Source organism: Triticum urartu, chromosome 1A, assembly GCF_056163025.1.
Source record: "Triticum urartu cultivar PI428250 chromosome 1A, HENAU_Tu73, whole genome shotgun sequence".
Taxonomy (NCBI): Eukaryota; Viridiplantae; Streptophyta; class Magnoliopsida; order Poales; family Poaceae; genus Triticum; species Triticum urartu.
In genome coordinates this window covers 20186511-20211309 of record NC_141873.1, presented here as the reverse complement: position 1 = coordinate 20211309, position 24799 = coordinate 20186511, and the positions used below count along the sequence as shown (strand labels likewise).

General features: G+C 42.5%; 1 protein-coding gene and 1 pseudogene across 1 annotated transcript; both read right to left on the bottom strand.

Annotated features, from left to right (window-relative positions):
- Positions 1–446: 446 nt before the first annotated feature.
- LOC147988535 (uncharacterized) lies at positions 447–4191 on the bottom strand (annotated as a pseudogene).
- Positions 4192–17375: 13184 nt separating this feature from the next.
- On the bottom strand, positions 17376–22788 carry LOC125540023 (elongation factor 2-like). The gene is made up of 4 exons (XM_087544597.1): positions 22451–22788; positions 21533–21645; positions 18717–21215; positions 17376–17724 (listed from the first exon to the last, which is right to left on the bottom strand). The coding sequence occupies exons 2-3, from the start codon at positions 21621–21623 to the stop codon at positions 18769–18771; spliced, it is 2538 nt and encodes an 845-aa protein (XP_087400723.1). The 5' UTR covers positions 21624–21645; positions 22451–22788; the 3' UTR covers positions 17376–17724; positions 18717–18768.
- Between the last annotated feature and the right edge of the window lie 2011 nt (positions 22789–24799).

Genomic DNA, 24799 nt, shown 5'->3' with positions numbered 1-24799 from the left:
TCCAAATTCAAACCAAAAAACAATCAACCACAGCATATCCTAATTACAATGCTTTTCACCTTCGCTAGCGTGTATTTAGCATGCATGCCTCTTCACTTGCAGGTTAAAGAGGAAGCAAGTTCAGAAAATTCAGAACCAACATAGTTCCAGCACGAGAGAAAAATTCTGAACTATACGTACAGTTAACAGTACCATCTTTATAAGCTCTAGGGAGTGAACCAACAAATCAACCAATCAGGTTTGTAACTCAAGATCTTCAGCTCCAAACCAACGTGCGTAGTATACTTCCAGCCCGCATCATCGATGCCCACAGGCCCCGGTTTTTGTGGAATAATGTACATCAGCTCCGCCCATTTACGCAAGGACTTTACATGTTCAGCGATGAGAGTATGTAGTATGTGTATCTATCTATCTATATGGCTTGCAAAAAACTGCTCTCTACATGATCAGCAGTGTCGCCGCAGAATCCAAGACCGCGGCATGTTGTGTAACTCGACGATGGAGCCTGTGACATCTGCCTTTCGACAACTTGTCTGCCTGGTCTTGTGCTGCAAGGTCGTCAGTGCCGTCGCCAGCAGTTCCTTGGGAGAGGCATCGTTTGGGTTCCACCCTAGAGATAAAAAGGCATTTGGTTATCACATTAGGTACCACTAGTTGGGGTGAACCACATAGACATAGGCCACACACGTCCACGCTTTTTCCAGACATATACCTAGCTGCTTGTTGATCAGCGTCACCTCAGGAATCCTCTTGTTGCTATCGTGGTATCCTTCGCCCAAAGACTGTTCTGTGCTCGCCTCAATCAAAGGATCCTCCAGCAGTGGCTCTCCTGGTACATTTTGATATCAGACCCTACTAGCCAGGGAGAATAACATAAGACAGACATGACCATGCTATTTGCAGAGTGATATACCTAGCTGCTTTTTGTTGATCGGGGTCACGCCTGGAATCCTCTTGTCGTCGCTGTCGTTATATCCTTTGCCCAAGAACTGCTCTGCGCTCGCCTCAATCAAAGGTACCTGCAGATGAATACAGAGAGAGGTTCAGAAGAGACGCATGTAGCAGAAGACATAGTTGATGGGCTGTGAAAAGTGGCATACATATGTCATTATTTCAGTAAATTCCCTAGCAGTGAATGTGCTGGGACCCCCAACGGTGGAGATGTGACCTACTAGCTGCTTTATGATTAGAGTAACATCAAGAATCCTGTCATCGCATCCTTCACCATAGAGTCGTGTGGAACTCACAGCAATCAAAGGTTGCTCTCCTGGGACATGGCCATGTGCCTGCAGATGAATGCAGTGAGAGATTCAGAAAAGACAAAGGTAGCAGAAGTTGATGTGCAGTCAAAAGTGGGTTATGTCTGTTATCATTTTAGTAAATTCCATAGCAGTGGCTATGTTGGGATTCCACACAATGGAGATATGAGCGTCGGCTCGAGCAGGGTTTCCTTTGATTAAAAAGAAAACAGGACAGTTCAGTCCCACTGATGCAAGTAACCATGAACATCAGAAAAAATAAACCGAAGATAAAACAGAGAGGGCATACAATCATCAAAAGAGGAGCTTCAATGGCTTCCTTGATGCAAACATAAGTTCTCTGAGAATTCCCGCCATCAGCAAGCTTCCAGGTCTCTCTGCGCAGGAGGTTCTGAAAATATCCGGTGGCACCGTATATCCTGTGAGAAGACTGAACAGTGTACAACCAAGGTATTCATTCTCAGCAGCAACGAATAGGTTTACATACTTCACTGAAGCAAGCCAAAACCCGCGGAACGCCCTCCCTGGGACCAAAGATGTAGGGTGACTCGTCTACTTTAAGCATGAAAAATTCAGTTTCCTGTTAAAAAGTTTTGAATAGTAAAAGAGATAATTAGTGTAAGCTAAAAGAGGATGACAGCAGACCTCAAAGGGGTAGCCCAGGAAAATGCCAAAAAAAAACAATCTAGAAAAATTAATAAATGAGCAAGTGAAAGAAAATCAAATACTGAGCTGAGCTGAGCCAAGCTTAGTCTAGACTGCTCAAACTCGACAAAAGCTTGTCAAAATTTCGAAGAATGAGACTTTCAAAACAGCCGTTTCAATACCATACCTCTGTCATCAATTCAGCAAGTTGCCTAACAGTAAAATCATTGTTGGGACTCCCAAGAGTGAAGATATGAGAATCCGTTTGAGCAGGGTTCCCCTTTGATTAAAAAAACATGGATTTTAAGTCCCATTGATGTGGTAAAAACTAGTACAATAATACAGCACTAGTGATAAACAGGAAAACATACAATGATCAAAAGAAAAGCGTCTATGTACAGGACAGTGCTTTGGAACTTGCCGCCATCATCATCAAGCTTCAGGGGCTCTCTGCGAAAGATATTCTGCAATCCATTGATAATGTATTATCCTTGGGACACTAAAGATAGCACAATGAATGCATTCATTCTCAGCAAGGAGCAAGTTTACTTACGTTGCTGAAGTAAGTCAAAACCAGCGGAAAACCCACGCTGGGACAATCAACATCAGGAATGAAGTCATTCTCCATTGCTTCAGCTGGTGGAAACTCAACATACACAGTTAGGAAAATTAAAGTGTTGCCAATGGAAAATGTACAAAATTCACTCCACTCACCAGAAATAAGCCTCTCAATAAGTTGTTTCACACATGCGTAGGACCATCTCTGTTTCAGCACATAAAATGCATACTCCTGTTTAAAAGATTGAAAGATGAGGCACACAAAATACAACGGGACCAACTAGATGTGACCAAGGAGAGGTATAGTGCCAACAAGCAAGAAGTGTAACTGACCTTTACTATGTCTGATGCTCTATCAATCCAATGGAATGGCATCACAGGGGCCTCAAAGAACCAGGCGGAAGATGTGTCTTTCTTCTTGCGTCTCTCTTTATTACCATCACTTGGAGGATCCTCATCCCCACCACCCTCCTTGCGATCTTCTAGATTTCCAAAAGATTGTTTCATGTGCTTTTCAGACTCCTCTCCCCTACTTTTCTTGTGGTTTTTATTTGACAACAGACTCAAAAAATTCAACAGAGCATCAAACGTGGGAATTCCTGATAATATGTACTTGCTAAACTCTGGATCAGATCGTTGCCATTCTGCATCAAATTTTTCTCTTCCTTCTCTGCACTTCTCGGAGTAATTGCTCCAATCATTGAAATGATAAGAAAGATTCCGGTATAACTCATTCTTTTTGACAGGACCATCCAATACGGCACACAGATTTCCAAGATGAAATGTTGTGAGATTTAGCTTGAACAGAAATGCAAATCTCATTGCCTCAGAAAAAGTCACCAAATTGCGGCGCATGACTTGGACTAGTTGCCTATGAGATGCTCGTTTATGGTCTACTAGCACTTCATAGGTCTCTAATTGTCCAAGGAAACCAATAACCAAATTCTCAAATTCCATCCCAACCTCTTGGTAGCTTCCTTTGAAGGGAAGTCTTTCGATGTTGTATTTAGCTTCACATCCTTCTCTAACTCCAGGGAGAATAGCATCTTTAAAAACATACCAAACACTTTTTGCTGAGAAACCAAGGTGATACATCGAGTCAGCAGCTAATAGTAAGTCAACCTCCCTATCCAAAAGTGTGCCATCTTCTACATCCGGAGGTGGAAGCATTGCAACAATGAAATAGCTGGGTTGTATTGGCAACTCGGGAATTTCATGCTGAAAACCAAGGGACTCAGAAATTTTTAAATCCCGAACATACTGTGCACCTCCTTCATCAGATTTCTGCCTCAAAAGCCTCCTCACATTGACTCCTAACGTATGATAGGACCTTGCCATTTTAGTTGCATTTTTAAAAAGCTGGAACTCAAATTTTGGGGCACCCTACAAATTATAAAATTTGTCAAAATCTACACGTGCATTTATAAGACAAGTATATTCAACTTTCGCACACCCTAAAGTAATGAATGTATGAGTTGGGTGTAAGTATTCGGGTTGAAAACCAACAGCTATTGATACTCAGAAGTATGGCCTTAGTACTAAGGCTGCAATAAAACTAGTCATATGTTAACTTAATACAGTGTATGAAATTCTAAAATTTTCAATCAGCAACAAAGTGCTTAACCTAGTTACCCTATATGACTAGTTAAAAGGTAACCTAGAGAGAGAAAGGGGGCAATGAGAGATCAGAGCTCACCGCCCACGGAGGTAGCTCATGTTCTGTAGCCATTTGCGAGAGGGGAGCGGAAGCTTGGTTCCAATCTCGTGCAAATTATCTGCAAATTAATTGACTGTCAGATGGAAACACACAACAACAATCAATTGATAGGCTATGCAATTAATTAATGGTCCACTTTACGCAAGTCTATTTCCTGTGTGGCAGTACCTCTATTTACCACTCGAGCATCATTGTATTCTCTCCTATTTGATGGAGAATTTTTAAAACCTTACTACATCGTTCCTGCTTTGCACATGCCAATGTAGGAAAAAGAGCGTTGAAAAATGTTGCTCTGGTTTTTTGGATTCAAGAAAACCCGAAAGAGAATAAACAAGATAGGAAAAGATATTCAGAAAACAAATCCAATACTCAATACAATCTAAGATGGGCTATAGATATGGTATGAAACAAACGCTGCATTGGAGTGTCGTAGACCATTGTGCCCAGTGTTAGGCGAGCACCACATGATGCTGGAGGGCGAATCTCTGGAATTCCAGCAGTTCGAGATTTTTTTACAAACATACATAATGATTCAACTACTAAACAATATGATTTGACGGGAACAAATGGTTAAGGGTAAACAATTACATTAGTATGACTCAAATCCAACAACCTGCCGGTGCAGGCAAGCAAGGCATAGAGAGGAAGCAGATAGTCTAGAGAGAGTATGAAGAAATATTGACACCAAGTAACTAATTACCTGGCCAGATGCAATCACATCAAGAGGTTTCTGAAATAACACTGTCTTCAGAGATGAATCTTCAGAATCTCTGGTTACACTGCAGTAGAGAATGAGCAAACATATCAAGTTGTCAAAAAACATTGAGCAAAGGGTGGGGCAAGCAGTATCCAGCCTGCACAAATGCACCTAAGGCCAGAGGGGTTTTTCACAGATGGAGGCACCATATAATAGGCATGACTGGGTTATCCTACTTTATATATATAATGCAAACGTAATATGGACGAAATATGTGTAGAAGACGTTTGTGATATCTGAGGAGAATGTATGGCACCAGTTCAGAACTAAAGTAGTAAAAAAAGGGAAATGCCATACCAAGGGATTCAACTAATCTTAACACGTCGAACTAGTATATGTTTAATTTTTTTAGTGAAATTGGCCTGAGAAAAAGACAACAAAAAAACAATGGGCACTTATGAAATACAGGTACCAAGCTAGAAATGGGTACAAGGCAAATGGTAATGCCTACATATGGGCATCTCCAACGAGGACCCTCAAACCTCCCGCATGGGGTACCTCATCTGGCATAGACTGTCAATTGTCGCTTGCCAGTCACCACTACAAAACATTGTTCCATGGAAGTTTTCATGGTAAATTAGTTTCCATGTGATACTTTCTCGCTTTATAACACAAGAATGCGTGGGGTGAACATAAGCATTAAAGAAATTAAAGAAGCTACATTTAATTAATAGACAAATGACAGAAACAAGCTAAACAATGTGTAGTAACTTAACCACACAACATAGGCAATGTACTGGTACAACAGATAGAAAATCGGCTTTCACATTTCGGCATAATTAAAGGTACCCACTAGCATAGTATAGATGCAATATCTGAACGAGATGAACCTAGTAAGGATGAGCCATGACATGGATGATAATTAAGGCAATAAGGAAAAAATTAGATTTGTTACCCATTGGAAAAGGTGTGCAACTTCTTCACATTCCGGAGGGTGAATCAAATCCTAGTGTTCAGCGCTGCAGCTGTGCGTAAGTATGGGAACTCTTGCAACTGCTTTTCTCATATAAGACGGATGAAACATAAAGGTAACATGTGTAGTCCATAAAATCACCTAAAGAATGGCAGTCCATGCATAATTAACTTTGATGCAGATAGCCACAAAAAATTCATATGTTAACCAGAAATACATGAATCGGAAATATTTGTTGAAAAGTGAGGTAACTTTGATTTCCTTAAAGGTTTTCCGTAATTATATCTCATAGGGCCAAATAAGAACAAGTTTACATGTTGTGCGTCATGTAAATTATATAGCGTCTAAAACCATGAACTTCAACTTGTGACAAACAGAGTCCATCGATAAACATACGAATAATAAGGCATTTCTTAAACATATGATGGAAAGCAGAAAAAAAGTCAGGAAGCGTTTTTCAATATTTGGGCATACAAAATAGTGTTTATTAACACCCGAGGGCACCAGAAAACAATATGAACAATGTTGTGTTTATTAACACCCGAGCATGCAACAATACATGCACCAAATATTATCGATAAAAACAGAAACTAAAAACAAGATGCTTTCGTAGCATCATGAATATGGACAATGCGCGACACGCCGTTGTAAAAGAAATTTGCAAAGTAAAAGTAGCTTGGCCAAGACTACAATTGATTTATAGTAAACATAATCAATTTCAAATGTAGGGAAATATTAGATATCCGCCCTAGCTTCTTTTTTCCATCTGACCCTTTACCTTTTTTTTCATCTGACTTTGTTTTTCTCTGATCAAATGAAAGAAGGGCTGCCTTTTTTCTAAAAAAAAGGATAGTAAGAACATGAATGTTTATTGATCCTTCCTATGGTCGATGCCAAAGTCTCCTCTCCTGCATCAAAAGGGTGAGATCGGAAACACGGAAGAACAGCGTTACTCCCGTCCATCGCCGTCAGGCCGCCGGTAAACCTGGTACGGCCACCGCCGCACGCGTCGCCGCCGTTGTATAGAGCTGCAACGTAGGAGCACATGCGTATAGATCGGCTTGCCGATGGACCGAACGTGGATGAAACTAGTTGTAAGAACAATATTATATACCTGCAGATCAAGGTCGGGTTTGCCTGTTGGGCCGGGCAGGCGAGATCAATCGATCGATCGATCGAGAAGACTTCGTCCTAACGATTGGCATAATTTGATCCCCGTTGGCGCGGCACGGCGCCGATCCATGCATGGATCATCGACCGATCGGATACATGCATCCATGGATCGGCGACGTGCCGGCGCGGGGGCCTGGCTTCACGAGAAGCCACGGCGCGGCCTGCCGGCCGGCGACGAGAACGGTAGGGCGGAGGCGAAGACGGCGCCCGCACGGGGGTGGGAACGGTGCTGTTGGAACCCTAAGACCCCGTTCCGTCCAACATTTACTATACTTCGCTGGGCCACTTGGGCCTACATGACGGGACAAAAAAAAGTTATTCTCAGGGAAGGGCGGCACTTGGAATATTAAATAAAACATTTCATCAGTTCTAAAAAAAAATATTTCATCTAAAAACGTATGTACCCCTCAAAAAATAATTCTAAAAACATACTCCCTCCGTAAGCTAATATAAAATTCTTTAGATCACTATTTTAGTAATCTAAACACTCTTATATTAGTTTACAGAGGGAGTATGTGACAAAATAATGTATGTTTTCTCAAAAAAAATTAAAACATACTCCCTCCGTTCCAAATTACTCGTCGTGGACCATGACAAGTAATTTGGAACGGAGGGAGTACATTTTTAGCTCTAAACTGCATAGAATTTATATATATCCGACAATATCTTTTAATTAACCAAGACCAATGTTGTGTACTCCCCGCGAGCCATATAACTTGTAGTAGTTCCAGTACAACTTTAATACAAAGTTGTACTAAAGTTGCAACAAGAGTAATATGGATCAAAGGGAGTACATACTTTTTGAAAAAATTATTTAAATTTTGCATAAACTTGACTCGAACAATTATGGAAGTTTACAAAACCATTCTTTTAGGTGATTCCAGTTTCATATGAGGTACGATTGGAAGCTTTTGATTTTCACTTGGGTCGTGATGAGAAATATGTACGAAACATATGTGACATTTCTGTGTTTTTTGTACAGCTTTGACAGTTGATGAATGGAACAAAAAATAATAATGAAACATATTGAAACATGTGCAATGCGCATGTCTCACTGAGGAACGTGTATAAAACCAGTGTGAAATCTGTGTAAATGTCAAGCAAATTTTAGAAATACTTGGGGGTTTGCAGCATTCTTGCGAAATATAGCTATTTCCTTTGTGATAAAAGAATGAATACAAGGTGAACAAACATTTTATCAAACTTGCTCCAAACATTCTGGTTTTCAATTGGAAAATAAACATGATCAAGAAAATGAATGAAGATGGAATGAGGTTCTCCTGGTCCAACCCTCGTCCCAGCGGCGCGATGATTGTTGTTTTGGTGCGCTAGTTTTGGGAGGGCCTTGGCACGACGACTTTGCAACTGTCTACTACAACAACTTTTGCTCGACTTCGATGAGGGAGGGGCGATGACGGTGGCACACCTTCGACTCGCTTCAGGGTTTGTCGTCATCACTATATGATCTATGTACATGGATGTAATTTCAGTTATGTCTCGTGTTCTTTATCCTGGCGTGACAGTTGGTGAATAGATCAAAAGTTCCGCAAAATGTAAAAATGAAAACAATTGAGTAATTTTTACTATATGATGAAAATCCATCCATTACTGGGACTTTCAGTAAAATGGTTCACAAATGTTGTGTTTTATGTGCCAGTTTAGTTACTTATAAGTTGCACGTAAATTATATTCGGGTTAGTCGATTTTTGCTAGAAGGAAGCAGCCGGTGGAGGGAAGGAAGGAGTAGCCATTAGCTCACCGGAGAAGCCACTACTACAGAAACATGCATTAACGACAGTGCCCAAAAAACTGTTGGTCGTTAAACACCCGAGTTGAGTTCCCGCACGATTGGATTAGTCTATGTAATACCTTCAACAACCACCAGATTGCCCGTTGCTAAGTAGGCGGCGAAAAGTCCATTCTGCACCCGAGCTCATATTCTCCCGCATGAACAGTAAAATCGAAACAAAATCGAAAAAAATTCAAAAAATTCCAATTTTTTTTAGAGAAACATTGACAAAAGTTCTAAGTGCCTGCAAAAATTCATCATGAAATTACATTCCTGTAAGGCGTGGCAAAAAAAACAAATTCAGTGCTTCAAAATGCATTTGAAAGTAGCTTTTTCAGAGTACTATTTTTGTCTTTTTTGCCAGCACTTCTAGGAATGTGATTTCATGACGAATTTTTGCAGGCACTCAGAACTTTTGTCAATGTTTCTCTAAAAAAATTTGGAATTTTTTGAATTTTTTTATTTTTTTCGATTTTACTGTTCATGGGGAGCATATGAGCTCGGGTGCAGATTAGCCGCGTCCGGTAGGCGGTCGTTATTGTTGTGATATTGTTTTGCGCGTACAATGCTCTAACAAACTCACCTCTCCTTGTGTTAAACAATATTCACCTCTCCTTTATCTCTCCTCCCGTCTAAAAGAGAGCGGGACAGTTAAATATTTTTAGCGCAAAGTCCTGGCAATTTCCATCAGATAACCCTCTATAACATCCAATAAATATTTATAATCTGTTAGGATCCCATCTCTCTGCATCTCTTTCTCCTCGCCTCCCCTACCCCGCTCAATCTGCGACACCTCCATAGTCCATGGATCGCATCTTCCTTCTATTCTACGCCTATTCGCACTGCAGCCTGCACCTCGCCGGTCGCCTCGACCCTGGCCGAGGCACGTCCGCACTGCCGTCTTCACGTCGCCGGTAGCCTTGACCCTGGTGCACCCGCGCTGCTGCCTGGACCTCGCCGGTCGCCTCAACCCTGGCCCGGCCGGGCGCGTCCGCGCTGCCGTCTGTACATCGCCCTCGACTCCAGTGCGCCCGCGCTGCCGTCTGCACATCCACCAACGCGATTCCGTTGCAGGTTTGTTGGTATTCCAGTATTCCTCCTTCCTCTATTTTTTTGTTGCAGGGGGTCTTCATGTACTGTATTGATTGGTCAGTTAACTTATTTTTCTACATAGTCAACTAATTTTTGCATTACCATGTTAATTAAGCTTTGTATATATTATTGTAGTGAGTACTCCAGTAGTCAAGATGGATGTTCACTGCAACAATTTACCACCATGTGGAACCAGAAGTTCAATCAGTGGTTCAAAGAGAAGGTAAGACAAAATGTGACAGAATAATGTGTGTATTTACACACATATGCACGTACATTTCTGTATCTCCGTATGAAGATGGTAACATAGCTATCTATTACTCCATAGGTAGCTAGCTTGCACGAACATGATAACATGTTTTACTGGCTATGACATGAATAGATTCAGATATCGTGTTTAGAGTCGAGATAGACTCCTCTGCACACAGAACAATGGGGTGGCTGTACTTTGAGAAGAAGGGGATAATGGTAATACAGTACTCCCTCCGTTCCAAATTACTTGTCTCAAAAGTGGATAAAAATGGATGTATCTATAACTAAAATACGTCTAGATACATCCATTTCTGTGACAAGTAATTCCGAACGAAGGGAGTAGATGACTTGCTTCAAAATACAACAACAACATCGCATAGAAAGAGAACAATATGATGCCACGAATTTATGCAAGTCTTAATCTGTAGTAATCAATTTGCTTCATATTTTTTCTTTTACCTTATTAATAAACAGTGACACAAGTAGTTCTGTACTTACTTTATTTGATTTAGCATTCAGTATTCATTTTCAGTACATAAATATTCACTCATTTAATTTAACAATACTTTGTATAGCCTTTGTGCACACTTTAGAATAACGCTTTATGTATAGGTTATCCCATTGAGTTAGCAAAGAAATCAAGTGAGTAGCAGATTTCAGTAGAAAAAGGGTTACACACAGGCTCATATACAAGAAGAGGAACTGATCAGGAAAAAGTACGAGTTGGCTAGAAAAGGTACTAGTCAAACATAAAAATATTATTCAAGCTATCTTCTACTGGATGATATAATGTGGTTGCTTGTTTTCATAGATATGAGATATGCACCGACATATACACAAGGTTTGTTTAGTACAAATTGGGATGCAGATGATTCTGAAAGTGAGTTTCTAGGTAGCATGTACTGTCCCAGGAATTATTTCTATGCTTTATTGTCTTCAAGTTACTCATAGTATATTGCAGGTATGAATGATGAAGTTGATGCCAGCAATGATAGTGACATGGGAGATGATATGGATGAATTTTATGGTATGAAAAATGACATTTTTTATATTTTATTCCTTCATCCACCCTACTACAGATTGGTTGTATGTTTCCAGACACTGCAAATGGTGTAGATGAGTTAATAGTTGATGAATATTGAATGTGAATAAGCCTAGGGTAACCATGGCCTTGCAGCTACCACCAAGACTAGTAAGCACAACAATGGAACTGGATCTGTTTATGAAAATCTGGAATTAGATCAAGATATTTTTGAGGACCAGCATTAAGTAAGGCTATTTTTTTCTTCTAAACTAAAAGCTTCCGAGCAAGACAAACAAGTACTTGTAGAAAAGTACAATGGCATGGTGCAAGAAGTGTCAGAAATTAAGCGTCTTATGTCTGCGTTCTCATGAAAGGCAGCATGATCAAGTTGTTCTTGTACATTGATTTTCTATGCATTTATACTTTGTGCCAATTTATTTACAAGGACTTACTTTCATAAACTACTCAACATTTTGTAGGATTGATGGTCCACAACAAGATATAGAAGCATCAGACGGTGTTGTATTCACCGATGAAGAATGATATCCATTCAAACAATGATGGTGTCCCACGATTGAAGATTGATAAATATTATATTTTCTAGTTGTCTTGTTTTCCAAATAGATATGAGCAAGTATATTGGTCATATAAGGAATGCTTTTGACTCAAATGTCTTAAATGACATTTTAATTGAAGAATTGTATGTCAGAATTTTTGTATTTCTATTAATAAAGAGGCTATGATCCTTTCAATTCAGATTATTTTGTTTCTATATTATTATGGATGTTAAAATTCAAATGTTGGATGTTGTGTAAAGCAATCATTGAACGAAAAGTTATACTAAATATAAATGGTTTTGAAGTATATCGAAGTGGTGAAGAGAGTGGTCGGCAATGATACTTTGGTCCCCATGATAGTATTATTAGCATACTTTGGTCACCATGATAATATTATTAGCGATAGCAAAAGTGGTTGTTAATACCATAATTGTGGTTGTTATTGCCTTGGGATTGACGACGACACACCCTCTCGTCGTTATAAGAATAACGACCGCAAAAGGTATGTGGTCGTTATACTTTTAACGAGGGAGCCTACTACAGATTGTGGTCGTTATTGACCTTTAACGACCACAATCCGACTTTCAGCGACCACATTTACCGTCGTTAAAGACTGTTTTCCTAGTAGTGAGCCTCTGGGTCTATCTTAGGGTGGCAGGCGCCCCTGGTATCTATGTTAGGGTGGAAGGCGATCCCATTATCTATCTTAAGGGCGTGGTGGGTGGTGCAGGTTCGCCGGAAAGAAAATAGTGCCATCGGGGTTAGAGGGATGGCCTGGGGCGGTGGGAGGCAATTGAGGGGAGGGGGGCCGGCGAGGCGAGCACGGGAGGGCCCCCGGCCGCAGGCGGCGGAGGCCGGTGGTACGTGAGGCGGTTTTCCGAGGAGAAGATGAACAAGATAGTTGAAGAAGTTGATCTACCATCCATCTTGCGTCCGATGACTCGTAACGAGTTAACCGACCCATATTGAATTTCGGGTCACCTGACGCCTAGCCAGTCCCTTTAATTTTATTGTGCGTCCTACAACTACAATGTTCCTCTTCCGCGGATCGTCCAAGGAGAGAAATCATGTGCCGACACAGGAAGGATGATTAGCCACGGCGAAACTGCCCCAAACTCCATTGGTGTAGTTTTGAAGAAGAGATTCCAAGGGGGTGTAGTGTAGAGGCAGCCGTGCCCATGCATGGTGTTGGGTAGTACTTACTCCCTCTGTACCGAAATAGTTGTCGCTGGAGTAGCTGAACTTCAGCTACTCCAGCGACAACTATTTTGATATAGAGGGAGTACATTCGAAACCTCATATCCTTTTTTTTGCGGGAAGAAATCCATCTTACATATAGTGGTTGTTTGGATAGTGAATATTAGCCCTGGGTTTTAGGAAAACAAGTTTTAAGCTGATTTTTTGCTAAACGGGTATTCCTTATTTTTCTGTGCATAATCGATTCAAGGAAAACTTTGTTTGGGTTAAGGAAAGCCTGAAACCAGCGTACATAGATCCTTGTTTGGAGACCGATTCGCCTGCGACTATTCCCTCTCCTCCAGAAAAAAATACTTGTATTTTCTACGTATTCTTCTACCCGTGAGTAGGTGGCCTTTCCAAAGCTGGTCACTTTCTTCAATCTGGCCGGACGGCAGCTTCCAAATGTCCTATTTGTCGTCGCCGTTGCCTCCTGCCACCACCACCACCACTTCCAGGCGGCTTCCCTCTTTGTGTCCAGTTACTCCTTCGTCCCCAACTCATATAAGCTACAGCTTGCCTACACTGCGGCGTTGACGACACGGCGCACGCGCGACGCCGACAGTGGATTTTGCCGGCTCCTGCAGGGATGCACTACGGCCTTGTACTCGGCCCACCGGAGTCCAAGAAGAAGGACATGTATGTTGGCCTCGCCTGCGTCGTCGTCAAGGAAAATTCCGGCGAGTATGCGGGCTCGGCCCATTTTTCCGGCGTTTTGCGGGTCGAATTTTCGCGGGGTCTGCTAGAGTTGCTCTTAGCAAACAAGCGCAAAAGGTTGCGACACGGCTAGAAATAGACTGCAATTTTGTTTTCGTGTCCCACGCCACGGGGTTCCCCTCCCCTCCCCTCCCCTGTTTTACTCTCTCACGCACACATGCGGTTTTTATTTCTCTCGAAATTTTCCCTGTTAAAAGGTTCACAAATTATGAAATTTCAAATTCTGCAAGTTCAGGGTGCTGGCAGTCTGTAAAAGTCTTCCAAAGGTTACATTGTGATTTATTTATTTATTTTATTCCTGAAGTTTAAAAAATGGAGGTTTCCCAGATTTCAAAGTTTTCAACCCTCATTTTTTTGAAAGTTAGACACATTTGTCCAACAAGTTGAAACTTTTTAAAAGATTGATTCCCCAAAACTTCAAGTTTAAATTTCCCCAAAAAGGTTGAAATCCCAAAGCCTGGCTCTGCATTTTTCTGAAAGTTAGACACATTTGTTCAAAAATTGCCAAAAGGGAAAGTGCTAAAAATGAAAAACAAAATTAAAACTGGTCCGAATTGACCAGCCAAGCCTAGCCACGCGAAATAGCCGCCCCCCATTGCTACCACACTCTTGTGAACCGGTTTCCCGGGTAGACATATCAAGCTTTTATAAAACCCGGGTCCTTTTATGGAACGTGATTTCTTCTCTTTAAAAATGTGCTTAAAATCTCATGAATTCTGCTTGAAATCATTTGGATATCTGTGACCTAAATTTTATGAAAATAAACAAGAACTATTCGAATATTTGTGGGATGCAGTCAAACATTTTAGTATACGTTTTCTCCCGTTTACCACGTGTCATAGCATGATGAGCAATCAAAACTTGATGCAAAGAAAAGGTTTTGTCCAACTTGTGAAGGTGGAGAGAGAAAATTAGAATGAAAAAAAAACAGGGGTGTGCAAAAAAGCAAGACACGTAGGAGCTAAGCACGCATCTCGCAGCACGTTGAATGGTGAGTGGATGGCACCGCGATGAGACCGCAATACCATTATCTATCTTAAGGGTGTGGTGCGTGCTGCAGGTTCGTAGAAAAAAAAACTGGTGTCACTGGGGTTTGTTTTTTGAGAAAAATATTTGTTGCCTTTTAGTAACTAGTCCATAGCGGCCTCTGCAGCAATAACATCATGAATACAGTCAGGAGAAAACGCAAAACCAAGTCTTACGCAATTTATTTAGGAAGCCCACCCTGGCTAGATTATGCGCCGCTATGTTCACGAAGCGTCCAGCCCAACACACCCTGAATTCTTCCAGCGAGATGGAAAGTTTTTGATCTCCTCGACAAGAGGGCCATACCGCGATTTGTCTAGCTCCTTGGTCCGCAAAGCTTGCACCTGGGGCGGTGGCGGCACGGTGGTGGGAGGCAGTTGAGGGGAGGGGGTGGCGAGGCAAGCACGGAAGCACCGCCGGCCGCGAGCGGTGTAGGCCTGCCCTAGGTATGTGGGGCAGTTTTTCGGGAAGAAGATGAACATGAGGTTGGGTTGGAGTTGAAGAAGTCGATCTAACCATCCATCTTGCATCCGATGACTTGTAACAAATCGACTGACCCAAATTGAATTTTCGGTCACCTAACGCCTAGCCAGTCCCTTATATTGTGGCGTCCTACAATACTCTTTTCTTATTCTTCTTCTTCTTCTTCTTCTTATTATTATTATTATTATTATTATTATTATTATTATTATTATTATTATTATTATTGAGGAACCCCGCCCCATTTTCACTGGTTTTTCTTTTGCTAAGAGTTGTACAATGTCCCTCTTCCGCGGATCGTCCCAAATCCCAATAAGAGAAATCATGTGCCCGGCATACGATGATGATTAGCCATGGCGAATTTATGGAAAATTTTGGGAGATCTGAAAGCCGCACTGTTGTTTGGCTTGGATCAGCCCCCCCCCCCCCCCCCCCCCGGCGCTTTAGATATTTTTGAACTTGATTGTAAACTTTTGTTTGGCTTGGATCAGGCCTCCCTGGCGCTTTAGATATTTTTGAACTTGATTGTAAACTTTGAGCTTTTGGAGTAATACAAGAATTTATTCGGAAAAAAAAACTCCATGTGAGTAATTTCGAAGAAACAAAAATCCAAGGGTGTAGAGCCGAGCCATGATGATGGTTACTCTTTTCTTTTTTGCGGAAACAAATCCTACATTGTCCGCTTATCACGAGCGCGAGGTGGGGTTTGCGTGTGTGCACATGCATGCATGGTCTGCTGACGTGGCGGGGTCAACACTGAAATTGCTTACGAGGCTGCGTCGACGGTGCCGCGAGTGGCCGCTCCTCTCCTCCCACACCTCGTTTTTTCCCTCCCCGTCGCCCAGGTCAGGTCCCTCCCACGACGTCGAGGCTCTTCTTGTCAGCTGTTCTGCCACGGCTGCACAATGACGAAAAAAAACCGAATTCTTTCTATTGGATCAGTTCTGAAACCATACGAATTCCTTTTTTTTTCCTGAAAACCTAATGGTGTGAAATGTATAATTATTGTTGGAACGTTCCTCCGCAAAAATAATAGAATAAAAATAATAATTGTTGGAACGTTTGTGGGAAATTATGTTGAAACGCACGTGTTTCAAGTCTTGGACAGGCTTTCACGAACAAGCGCCAATAAGAGGTTGCGACACGGCTGGAAATGGACTGTGATTTTGTTTAAGTTCGTGCCGTTAATCTCGTCATGGAGTAATTTGCTAGTATTCGATGTAGCGCATGTTACGGGGCCCACGCACAGGGTTCCTCTGTTCTACTCTCCCACCTCTTCTATACTATTACGCATGTGGTTTTTATTTCTCTCATATTTTCCCCATGTGGTTCTATCTTACGAAATGTTCACGAATTATGAAATTTCAAATTTTGGAAGTTCAATATGTCGGCAGTTTGCAAAGGTTTTCGAGAGGTTACATTCTGAAATTTTTGGATCTCTCAAGTTTCAGAAAATGCAAGATTTCAACCCTCATTTTTCCGCAACTTTCCAAAAGTTGAAACTTTTAAAAGATTGATTTGCCAAAACATCAAGTTTTAATTTACAAAAAAAAGTTGAAATCCCAAAGGCCAGGTCTGCATTTCTGTGCAAGTTAGAGTGTTAGACACACATTTGTTCAAAAGTTGCCAAAAAGAGAAAGGGCTAAAAATGAAAAAAAAAAGAAATAAAAACTGGTCCAAATTGACCAGCCCAGCCTAGCTGCGCGAAATAGCCGCCCCATTGCTACAATACTCTTTTGAACCAGTTTCCTGGGTAGACATATCAAGCTTTTATAGAAGCTAGGTCCTTTTTTGGAGGGTGTTTTTCTTCTCTCTAAAAATGTGTGTAAATAAAATCACATGAATTCTGCTTGAAATCAATTGAATGGCTGTGATCTAAATTTTATGAAAACAAACAACAACTATTCCAATATCTGTGGGCTGCAGTCAAACATTTTAGTATAAAGTTTTCTCCCGTTTACCACGTGTAGTAGCGTGGTGAACAATCAAAACTCGATGAAAAGAAAAGGTTTTCTGTCCAATTTTGAGAAGAGAGAAAACCTGAGTGTGAAAAAAACAGCAGGCGGTGACCAGAAAAAGCAAGACACGTACACATCTTCAAGTGCATCTCCGAGATCGAAGATGTTAAGACATTCCTGTTCCTCAGAAAAAAACTTACTAGGTCTTTTTGCCGACCGATCACTACAGTACAGACACCATCCACTGAGATCAGTACTACTACATGGCAGTGGAATGTCTGCGCAAAATCGGAACCAATATTCAGCAAAACTACAGAACTCGATCAGGAGATGCAGACCATAACCACTTGACCAGCATGTGAAATCCTCTACAGCACTTGTAGAGCAAATGCGCGACGTACATTGGCACCAATTAAGTGCCTTCTTAACAGCTCAGTGTGAAAGTCGGTTCCATTAGACCTACCTAGCTACGGGGAGCAGCAGCCCCTCCCTTCAGGGGTGATAGATGTCGTCGACGATCGATCAAGTGAAGCGAACCCCAGGACTGCATACTAGCAAGACGAAGAGCGCACTGCAAGGGGGAAACCACAGAATCGAATCAGACACGACATCATATCACACACAGTACTATAGATGAGCTGCAATGCACCACAAAACATAACTGCAGTTGCACCACAAAACATAATTGCAGTGAGAACAGCACTGAAGAAAGTGCACACACACAGAGATACATACATATATCACAGTGAATAACAGAATAGCCCTGCACTTTCTGGCAGCGATGTTATTATGCTCCTGCCAGCACAGCAGGCTGGACACTGTTTTTCACAGTGACCTCTAGTACTAGATGAACAACAGAAAGCTGCCGGCCTCACTAACCAACCGAGCTGCCTTGCTCTACCAGCAAAGCTGGCTTCGAGCAGTAACACTAAACAGTTTGCTAGTGCACATCTGTGACTGGAACTATCAGTCATGCTTTATCTCAAGGGATTGCATGCTTGGGCAGGGAAAACACAAGGCATGCGAGCATTGTGGCATCAACACCATTTCATCAATCAAATGTCTAATCATGATAAATGGAACATCTGCGGTAGAACAAGACCAATTTGCTTTTCTGACATTATCTGAAGCTAAATCAGGACAAAACTATATGCATTTCTCTATTTGGTTCAGTGCAACAAAAACAATCAAAGTTCCTAACAGAGTATGAAGTCCAAACAAGAGAAAGAAAAAAACAGATCTGGCTATTGATTCCCCTGCTTTGCATAAAGAACCTGCAAAATCCCTTGAAGTCGCCACCAAATCAGGAGATATGTCTCCCAAACAAATTCTGCGACAAAGCTAACTAGGATTATGTGTTTACTTGCAGCACAAAATCTAAGCTAGGCAGGCATATCTACAAGAAAATTGTGCCCGCTTGACCTGAAGATACAAATTTCAGCATGTTGCTAAACCTCAGCATACATTACGGCATCAAAGAACCACGAGTATCATATCAAAAGTATTAATACCATATCCAGAAGCAATATTAAGTAATTCAACATCAATTAGTAGATAACATACCTCGGAAGATGTCAGATAACAACAACATACACTGAAGCAAGGAAAGCCAGAGCTACTTCTGGAAAGAGGGCCTGCCCATCTTCTTCCTCTTGCGGATATCCAAGACCATTTGCCCAGCTGGCGCATTTGCCTGGAAAGGATCAGAGCACATGTCGCTCCAATATCCAAAAATACACTGCAGGGTGACTAGCTTAGATGTTGCAGCACTGATTGCCTTGCAGAGGCCAAAGGAATCATAAACTGGAACGTAAGCCTTCAGGATGTGTAGCATCGTGCCTTCTCTCACAAACTCCTCATACACAGAACCATTCCTCTGGTGGAGAATTCCATAGATAGTGCTGAGGGCACTCTTAGGGCACTGGATCGCCACAGTGTAGGTGGGTTCGAGAAGCCTCGGCTTGGCGGCGAGCTGAGACTCAATAAGCGTTGCCTTAACCATCTCTTCGAGCTGAGCAGTTGTACCTCTCGAAGCTTCATCAACACGTATATTAACATTATGAACCTCAAAGCATATGCCATGCATCCTTTCTTTTGCCAATGCGCCTTCTTTTGCCACCACCTTGAAGCCAGCCACGATAACTTTCTTCGCTAACTCCAGATTCTGTATTACTTTGCACCTATTAACAATCACATTGGGGCCAACAACATCAGGACCAAAGCACCAAATCTTATCGCCAAGATCCTTATCCCAACCATGCTTAGCAAGGATCTCAGATCGTACCGCATGGTCAGTACGTGGACCCAAGCGACCATCCTCAATAGCCTCGACTACTTCTTCATCCAAGGGGCGGGCTACCAAAGACAAGCTGTATCGGATTTGATTGTTTCTGAACTTTTTCTCAACAGGATCACAAGACTTGCGGACAGTCTCACGGAAGGAAACAACAGGCGGACTGGAAACAGCAACTTCAACACCATCCATAAAGTTTTCCTGTAGATCTTTCAAGCAAATTTCCAGATGAAGTTCTCCCACTCCAGCAACCGTATAGGTACCAGGCTCTACCTGGCTGCACAGAACCACGGGGTCAGACATCGCCAGACGCTTCAAACCTTGTACAAGTTTGGAAACATCGGTCGGAACCTTGCAGTTAACTGTAACAAACATCAGAGGGCATACAGAGAGCTTCATCGTTCTGATTGGGCGTGCAACAACCTCCTTCTCGCTTGTCAGGGTAGCACTCTTTGTTATGCATGCATCCAGACCAATCAAACCAACAGTGTTACCACAAGGAACATCCGGAACGTCACATTGCTTCTTTCCCATCCATATAATGGTACGCTGGACAGACTCCACGTACAAATCAGTTTCCATGCCGGGGACATAGGAAGGCCCCATGACCCGGACCTTCATGCCAGTTGCAATCCTTCCAGAGAAGACACGGCCAAACGCGAAAAATCTGCCCACATCAGATGCTGGGACCATCTTGGAAACGTACAGCATAAGAGGACCTTCAGGATCACATTTTTTAATAGCTTCTGCGTATTTATCATCAAGGGGGCCCTCATACAGGTTCTCCACACGATATTTCTGTGCTTGTAACGGAGATGGGAGGTGGCAGATCATCATATCAAGCAGAGCAGTACTGGCTGGGAGCCAAGTCTGCATAACACACTTCACAAGAGCCACGCCTGTTAGGTCCTTCTCATCATCCCTCAAGTTCACTCCAACTTTCTGCAACAGTTTCCACAATCCACTCTTATTTTCATTCATGCAGGCCTTGATAACTTTACTGATTGGATCATAGCATACATGTACAAAGCCTCTTTTACATTTTTTGGAGCCACTGTGCTCCCTGGTCCATGTCTTTGTGGTAGAGTCATAGAAATGATCGCCCCAAAGCCTCTTTGCAAATTTAGTTTCATCCACTCCAAACTGCAAGGCATACTTCTTAGCAAAGCCTGTAAGAGTAAATGCCCAGCCATGTAAACCAGAAGCGAAGGCCACAGTTCCATTCTGAGGGTTGACTTGGACATTACCAATGCGGTCAGCATCACATGTTGCCATAATGGCATTGGAATTCTCAATGACATTAGACAGAATCTGGTAGGCTTCTTCACCTGTAAATTCAGGTTTCACGCCTTCAACTTGAAGCTCGGAGAATAACTTATCCATCTTGTTCAGACAAAGAACAGGTTTAACCATCTCAGTAAGGGCTTCACGGAGTACAGTTTCAGTTTGTACACAGACACCCTCGATAGCATCAATTACCAACACAGCACCATCAGTAACACGAAGAGCAGTTGTGACTTCCGAAGAAAAATCGACATGCCCAGGTGAATCAATAAGGTTGACCAGGTATTTGTTCCCGTCTCTTTCACCTCTGTAATCCTTGAGCCACTCATTGTTCATCTCATACAAAAGAGAAGTGCCTGTGGATCTGATGGAAATACCAGGCTCTCCTGCATCCGCATGAGTACCAGCCATGGGAACTTCAACATCACCTTCATGTGTAATAATCCCAGCAGCTGCCACAAGAGATTCTGTAAGGGTAGACTTGCCTGTGATGAGTAAATAAATTGCATCAGTGCACCTATTGAGTATTGAACTAGAAACACAGCATCAGAATTGCACCGTTAGAGGCCACTATCAGAAAGACAGCACATACATCCTGAGAAATTTCAGGGATTAATAAGCAGATAAAAAAGGGAAAAAACAAAGAGTTAACAAAATGGCTTGACAAACATATATAACCTAAAGGAACTAAATTGCACAATGTCGCATACTTGTATACATTATGGCAGAAGAAAATAGCTCACATATTATCAACACAAGCGGTAGAACACCTAGCCAGAAATTCTATGTGAAGAAAACATACCATGGTTCACATGAGCAATAACAGACACGTTACGAATGTTCTTCTTCTTGTCCATCATTTCTCGGAGCTCTACTGCTGTGAAACCCACCATTGTGACTGCTTCTGAATACCACCTTGAATATAAATGCACGTTTCGAAAGGTGCAAAGTAGTTAGAAATGATTGACAATCCAGTAATAAGAGGAAAAAACATAAATAAAAAGCTCCGGAAATGTACAAGACCAAGACCAATACCAACCAACAAAAAGGTTTGCTGAATTTGTTGAACTCCAGTAAGTTGAGGCATGATATCAGATATTCTCGGTCGTTATCAGTCATTAACAAAGGCAACATATCCAGTACAATCACACTTTATGCTGTGATTAATCACTTATTGCAGCCATCTTCACTTTAGGCATTAAACTAACACTCAAGAAAATGGTACTCTCAAAGTACCCTATACGTATGCACGAAAATAAAAGGTGGGGGTGGGGGTCTACGTTATCAGTCAGATATTCACAGTAATGATGCTCTCCAAGGATATCATGAAATTGATATTCCAGTAAGATGATACGTCATCAGTCAGATATTCCAGTAATGATACTCGCCAAGGAAATTGTAAACGTCCTGATAATTAACTTAGTAGTTACAACAATGAGGAGCCTTTGGGGCTTTGATACACCGGGCATCAATAAAAGGCGTCTTTTTTGCCTAAAAAAAAGAAAGAAGAAACTAACAACGAGCGAGGACCATCAATTTGAGCACCAATTTCGGCATGCTCGATAAGCTAGCACGTACAGTATTCCTCAGGAGATATGCAATTTGACCATCGATTGGTGGAGCCATAATACTACCACTACTACTCATGAGTTGCAACAAATTTGGAAGCGATTCTAAAAAAAAAAAACAAATTTGGAAGGCAGACAGGATCCTTCCTCACCTTATGTGGCTTCAGAGCCGAAAGACCAGCGTGGCCCCTGCTGCTGTCCTGCACGGCTGCGGCTGGCGCGGCACCGTCCCCTGCCCGCCGCGTTCGAACCCTAGAGGCGATCAGGCGGGATGTCGCGGTGCCTTTGCGCCGCTTGCTGGAGAAGGCTAGCCCCACCGCCGAACCCTAGAGGCGACCAGTGAGTGAGAGATCGCGGTGCCTGTGCTCAGCAACCCCCTCGGCGGCGGCGGCGGCGGAGGAGGAGGAGGAGGCGGCGGGGGTGCTTGTGCGAACTGCAAGCTCCCCCTCGAGCCAATCGATCCTACTTGTACCAACAAGGCTACACCCAGTTCACTGACATTGCAGGCCCACAGGGAAGAGGGAATCTCGGCAGTGAGACGGACGCCGTGCAGCGGATAGGCACGACGAGGAGCTAAATGGAGAGAGAGAGAGAGAGAGTAGCGCGCCAGTTGGCGTTCGACACGTATCGCCAAAGGGTTCCGTGTTCTCTTTGCGTCTGTGCTAATCTCAGCCCTTGAATCTTGAAACAAGGAGGTAGATGTACGGTCGCCAAATTCCCACGGACAGAGCCATTTCGAGCGAATCTTTAAAAAAAAGGGATGAAATTATATATGGTTTTGGTGCACCTTTTTATTATTTTTACGGACTAACGGATTAATCTAGTGCCCGGTGTCAATTGTTTTTTTTTTGTCTTTACACAGAATCCATACCTCCAAAGCTCCAAACACAACGAAACTTTTTTATGTTTTTTTTACATAAGACCCCCGAAGCTTTAGAGGAGGAACAACAGACTCATGATGTGGCCACAAGGCACCCCGGCGCGCCCTGGGGGGTAGGGAGTGTGGTCCTGCCTTATGGGGCCCTCGTAACTCCTTTTGACGTGATTCCAACACTGAAAAATCTATAGATTGAGAAAACACCCAGAAAGAAACATAAAACTTTTACTCCACCGCCACGAGCCTCTATTTCAAAGCGACCTCATCTGGAGGCCATTTCCGGCGCCCTGCCGGAGGGGGGGAAGCCATCACCGGAGGTCGTCTTCATCATCCCATCTGCCTCCATGACGAGGAGGGAGTAGTTAATCTTCGGGGCCAAGTGTGTGGACCAGTAGCTATGTGTTTGATCTCTCTCCCTCGTGATCTTGATAGGGCGGGCACGGTCTTGATGTACCATGATCTTTGTTAATATAGTTGGGTCCCTCTCTATCTTTGTTGTGAAGAATTGAGTCCTGCTCTTTGAAGTTCTGTATGTTGGATTGAATATTTTGGATCTGAGATTGTTTGATGCATGTAGAATAATTAACTTGCGTATACTCATGGTGACATCGTGGTATCAAAGTGACATTAGAGTTGATTGATGCATATCATATGGTGTTATCGTTGTGCGATCTCGAGGTCTATTCGTGACACTTAGGGGTGGCTCAGTCTATTGATTGAAAATATAACTTTGATAAGCCGCCATGAGCGGGTCCTTAGAATCCCAAGTTCGCGAGACTTGTTGAGCCACCAAATCTGAGTCGCCAAAGCACCTCACCCGGCTTAAATTCATCTCTTTGGCTATCCGAAGACCACGGAGCATGGGCCTCATACTCAGCTGCATTATTAGTACAAGGAAATATCATCCTTAAAACATAGAAAAATTTGTCACCTCGTGAGGAAGTCAAAATAACTCCAGCCCCCGAGCCTTCCAACTGCCTGGACCCACCAAAATGAATAGTCCAATACATATTATCAGGCTTCTCTTCAGGCATCTGCAACTCTGTTCAGTCATTGATGAAATCCACAAGAGCATGAGACTTGATAGTTGTCCTAGGCATGTATTTCAAACCATGGGGTCCAAGCTCAATGGCCCACTTGGGCACTCGGCCTGTGGCTTCTCTGTTTTGAATAATATTCCCTAAGGAAGCAAAACTGACCACGGTAATGGGATGACCAAGGAAATAATGCTTCAATTTACGACTGGCCATGAACACCCCATAGACTAGCTTATGCCAATGTGGGTACCTTTGTTTAGACTCAATTAAGACCTCATTAACATAATAAGCCGGCCTTTGAACCGGATATTCCTTATCTGTTTCCTTCATTTCCACTACAACCGCCACGATGACGACTCTACTGTTAGCAGCCACATATAAAAAGCAAGGGCTCCTTCTCAACAGGAGCTGCAAGAACTGACGGCTCAGCTAATTGTTTTTTAAGCGCCTCGAACGCCTCATTAGCAACATCACTCTAGACAAAGTGATCTGTTTTCTTTATCATATGGTACAGAGGAATAGCCTTCTCTCCCAGACGACTTATAAACCGGCTTAGGGCTGCAATACGACCCGCCAAACGCTGGACA

What these genes read in the sequence shown, in the direction of transcription:
- LOC125540023 (XM_087544597.1), bottom strand. Translation starts at nt 21,623, where the DNA reads ATGGTGGGTTTCACAGCAGTAGAGCTCCGAGAAATGATGGACAAGAAG. An exon ending in TATTGCTCATGTGAACCATG is followed by an intron (nt 21,216 to 21,532) that starts GTATGTTTTCTT and finishes TACTCATCACAG; the next exon opens with GCAAGTCTACCCTTACAGAA.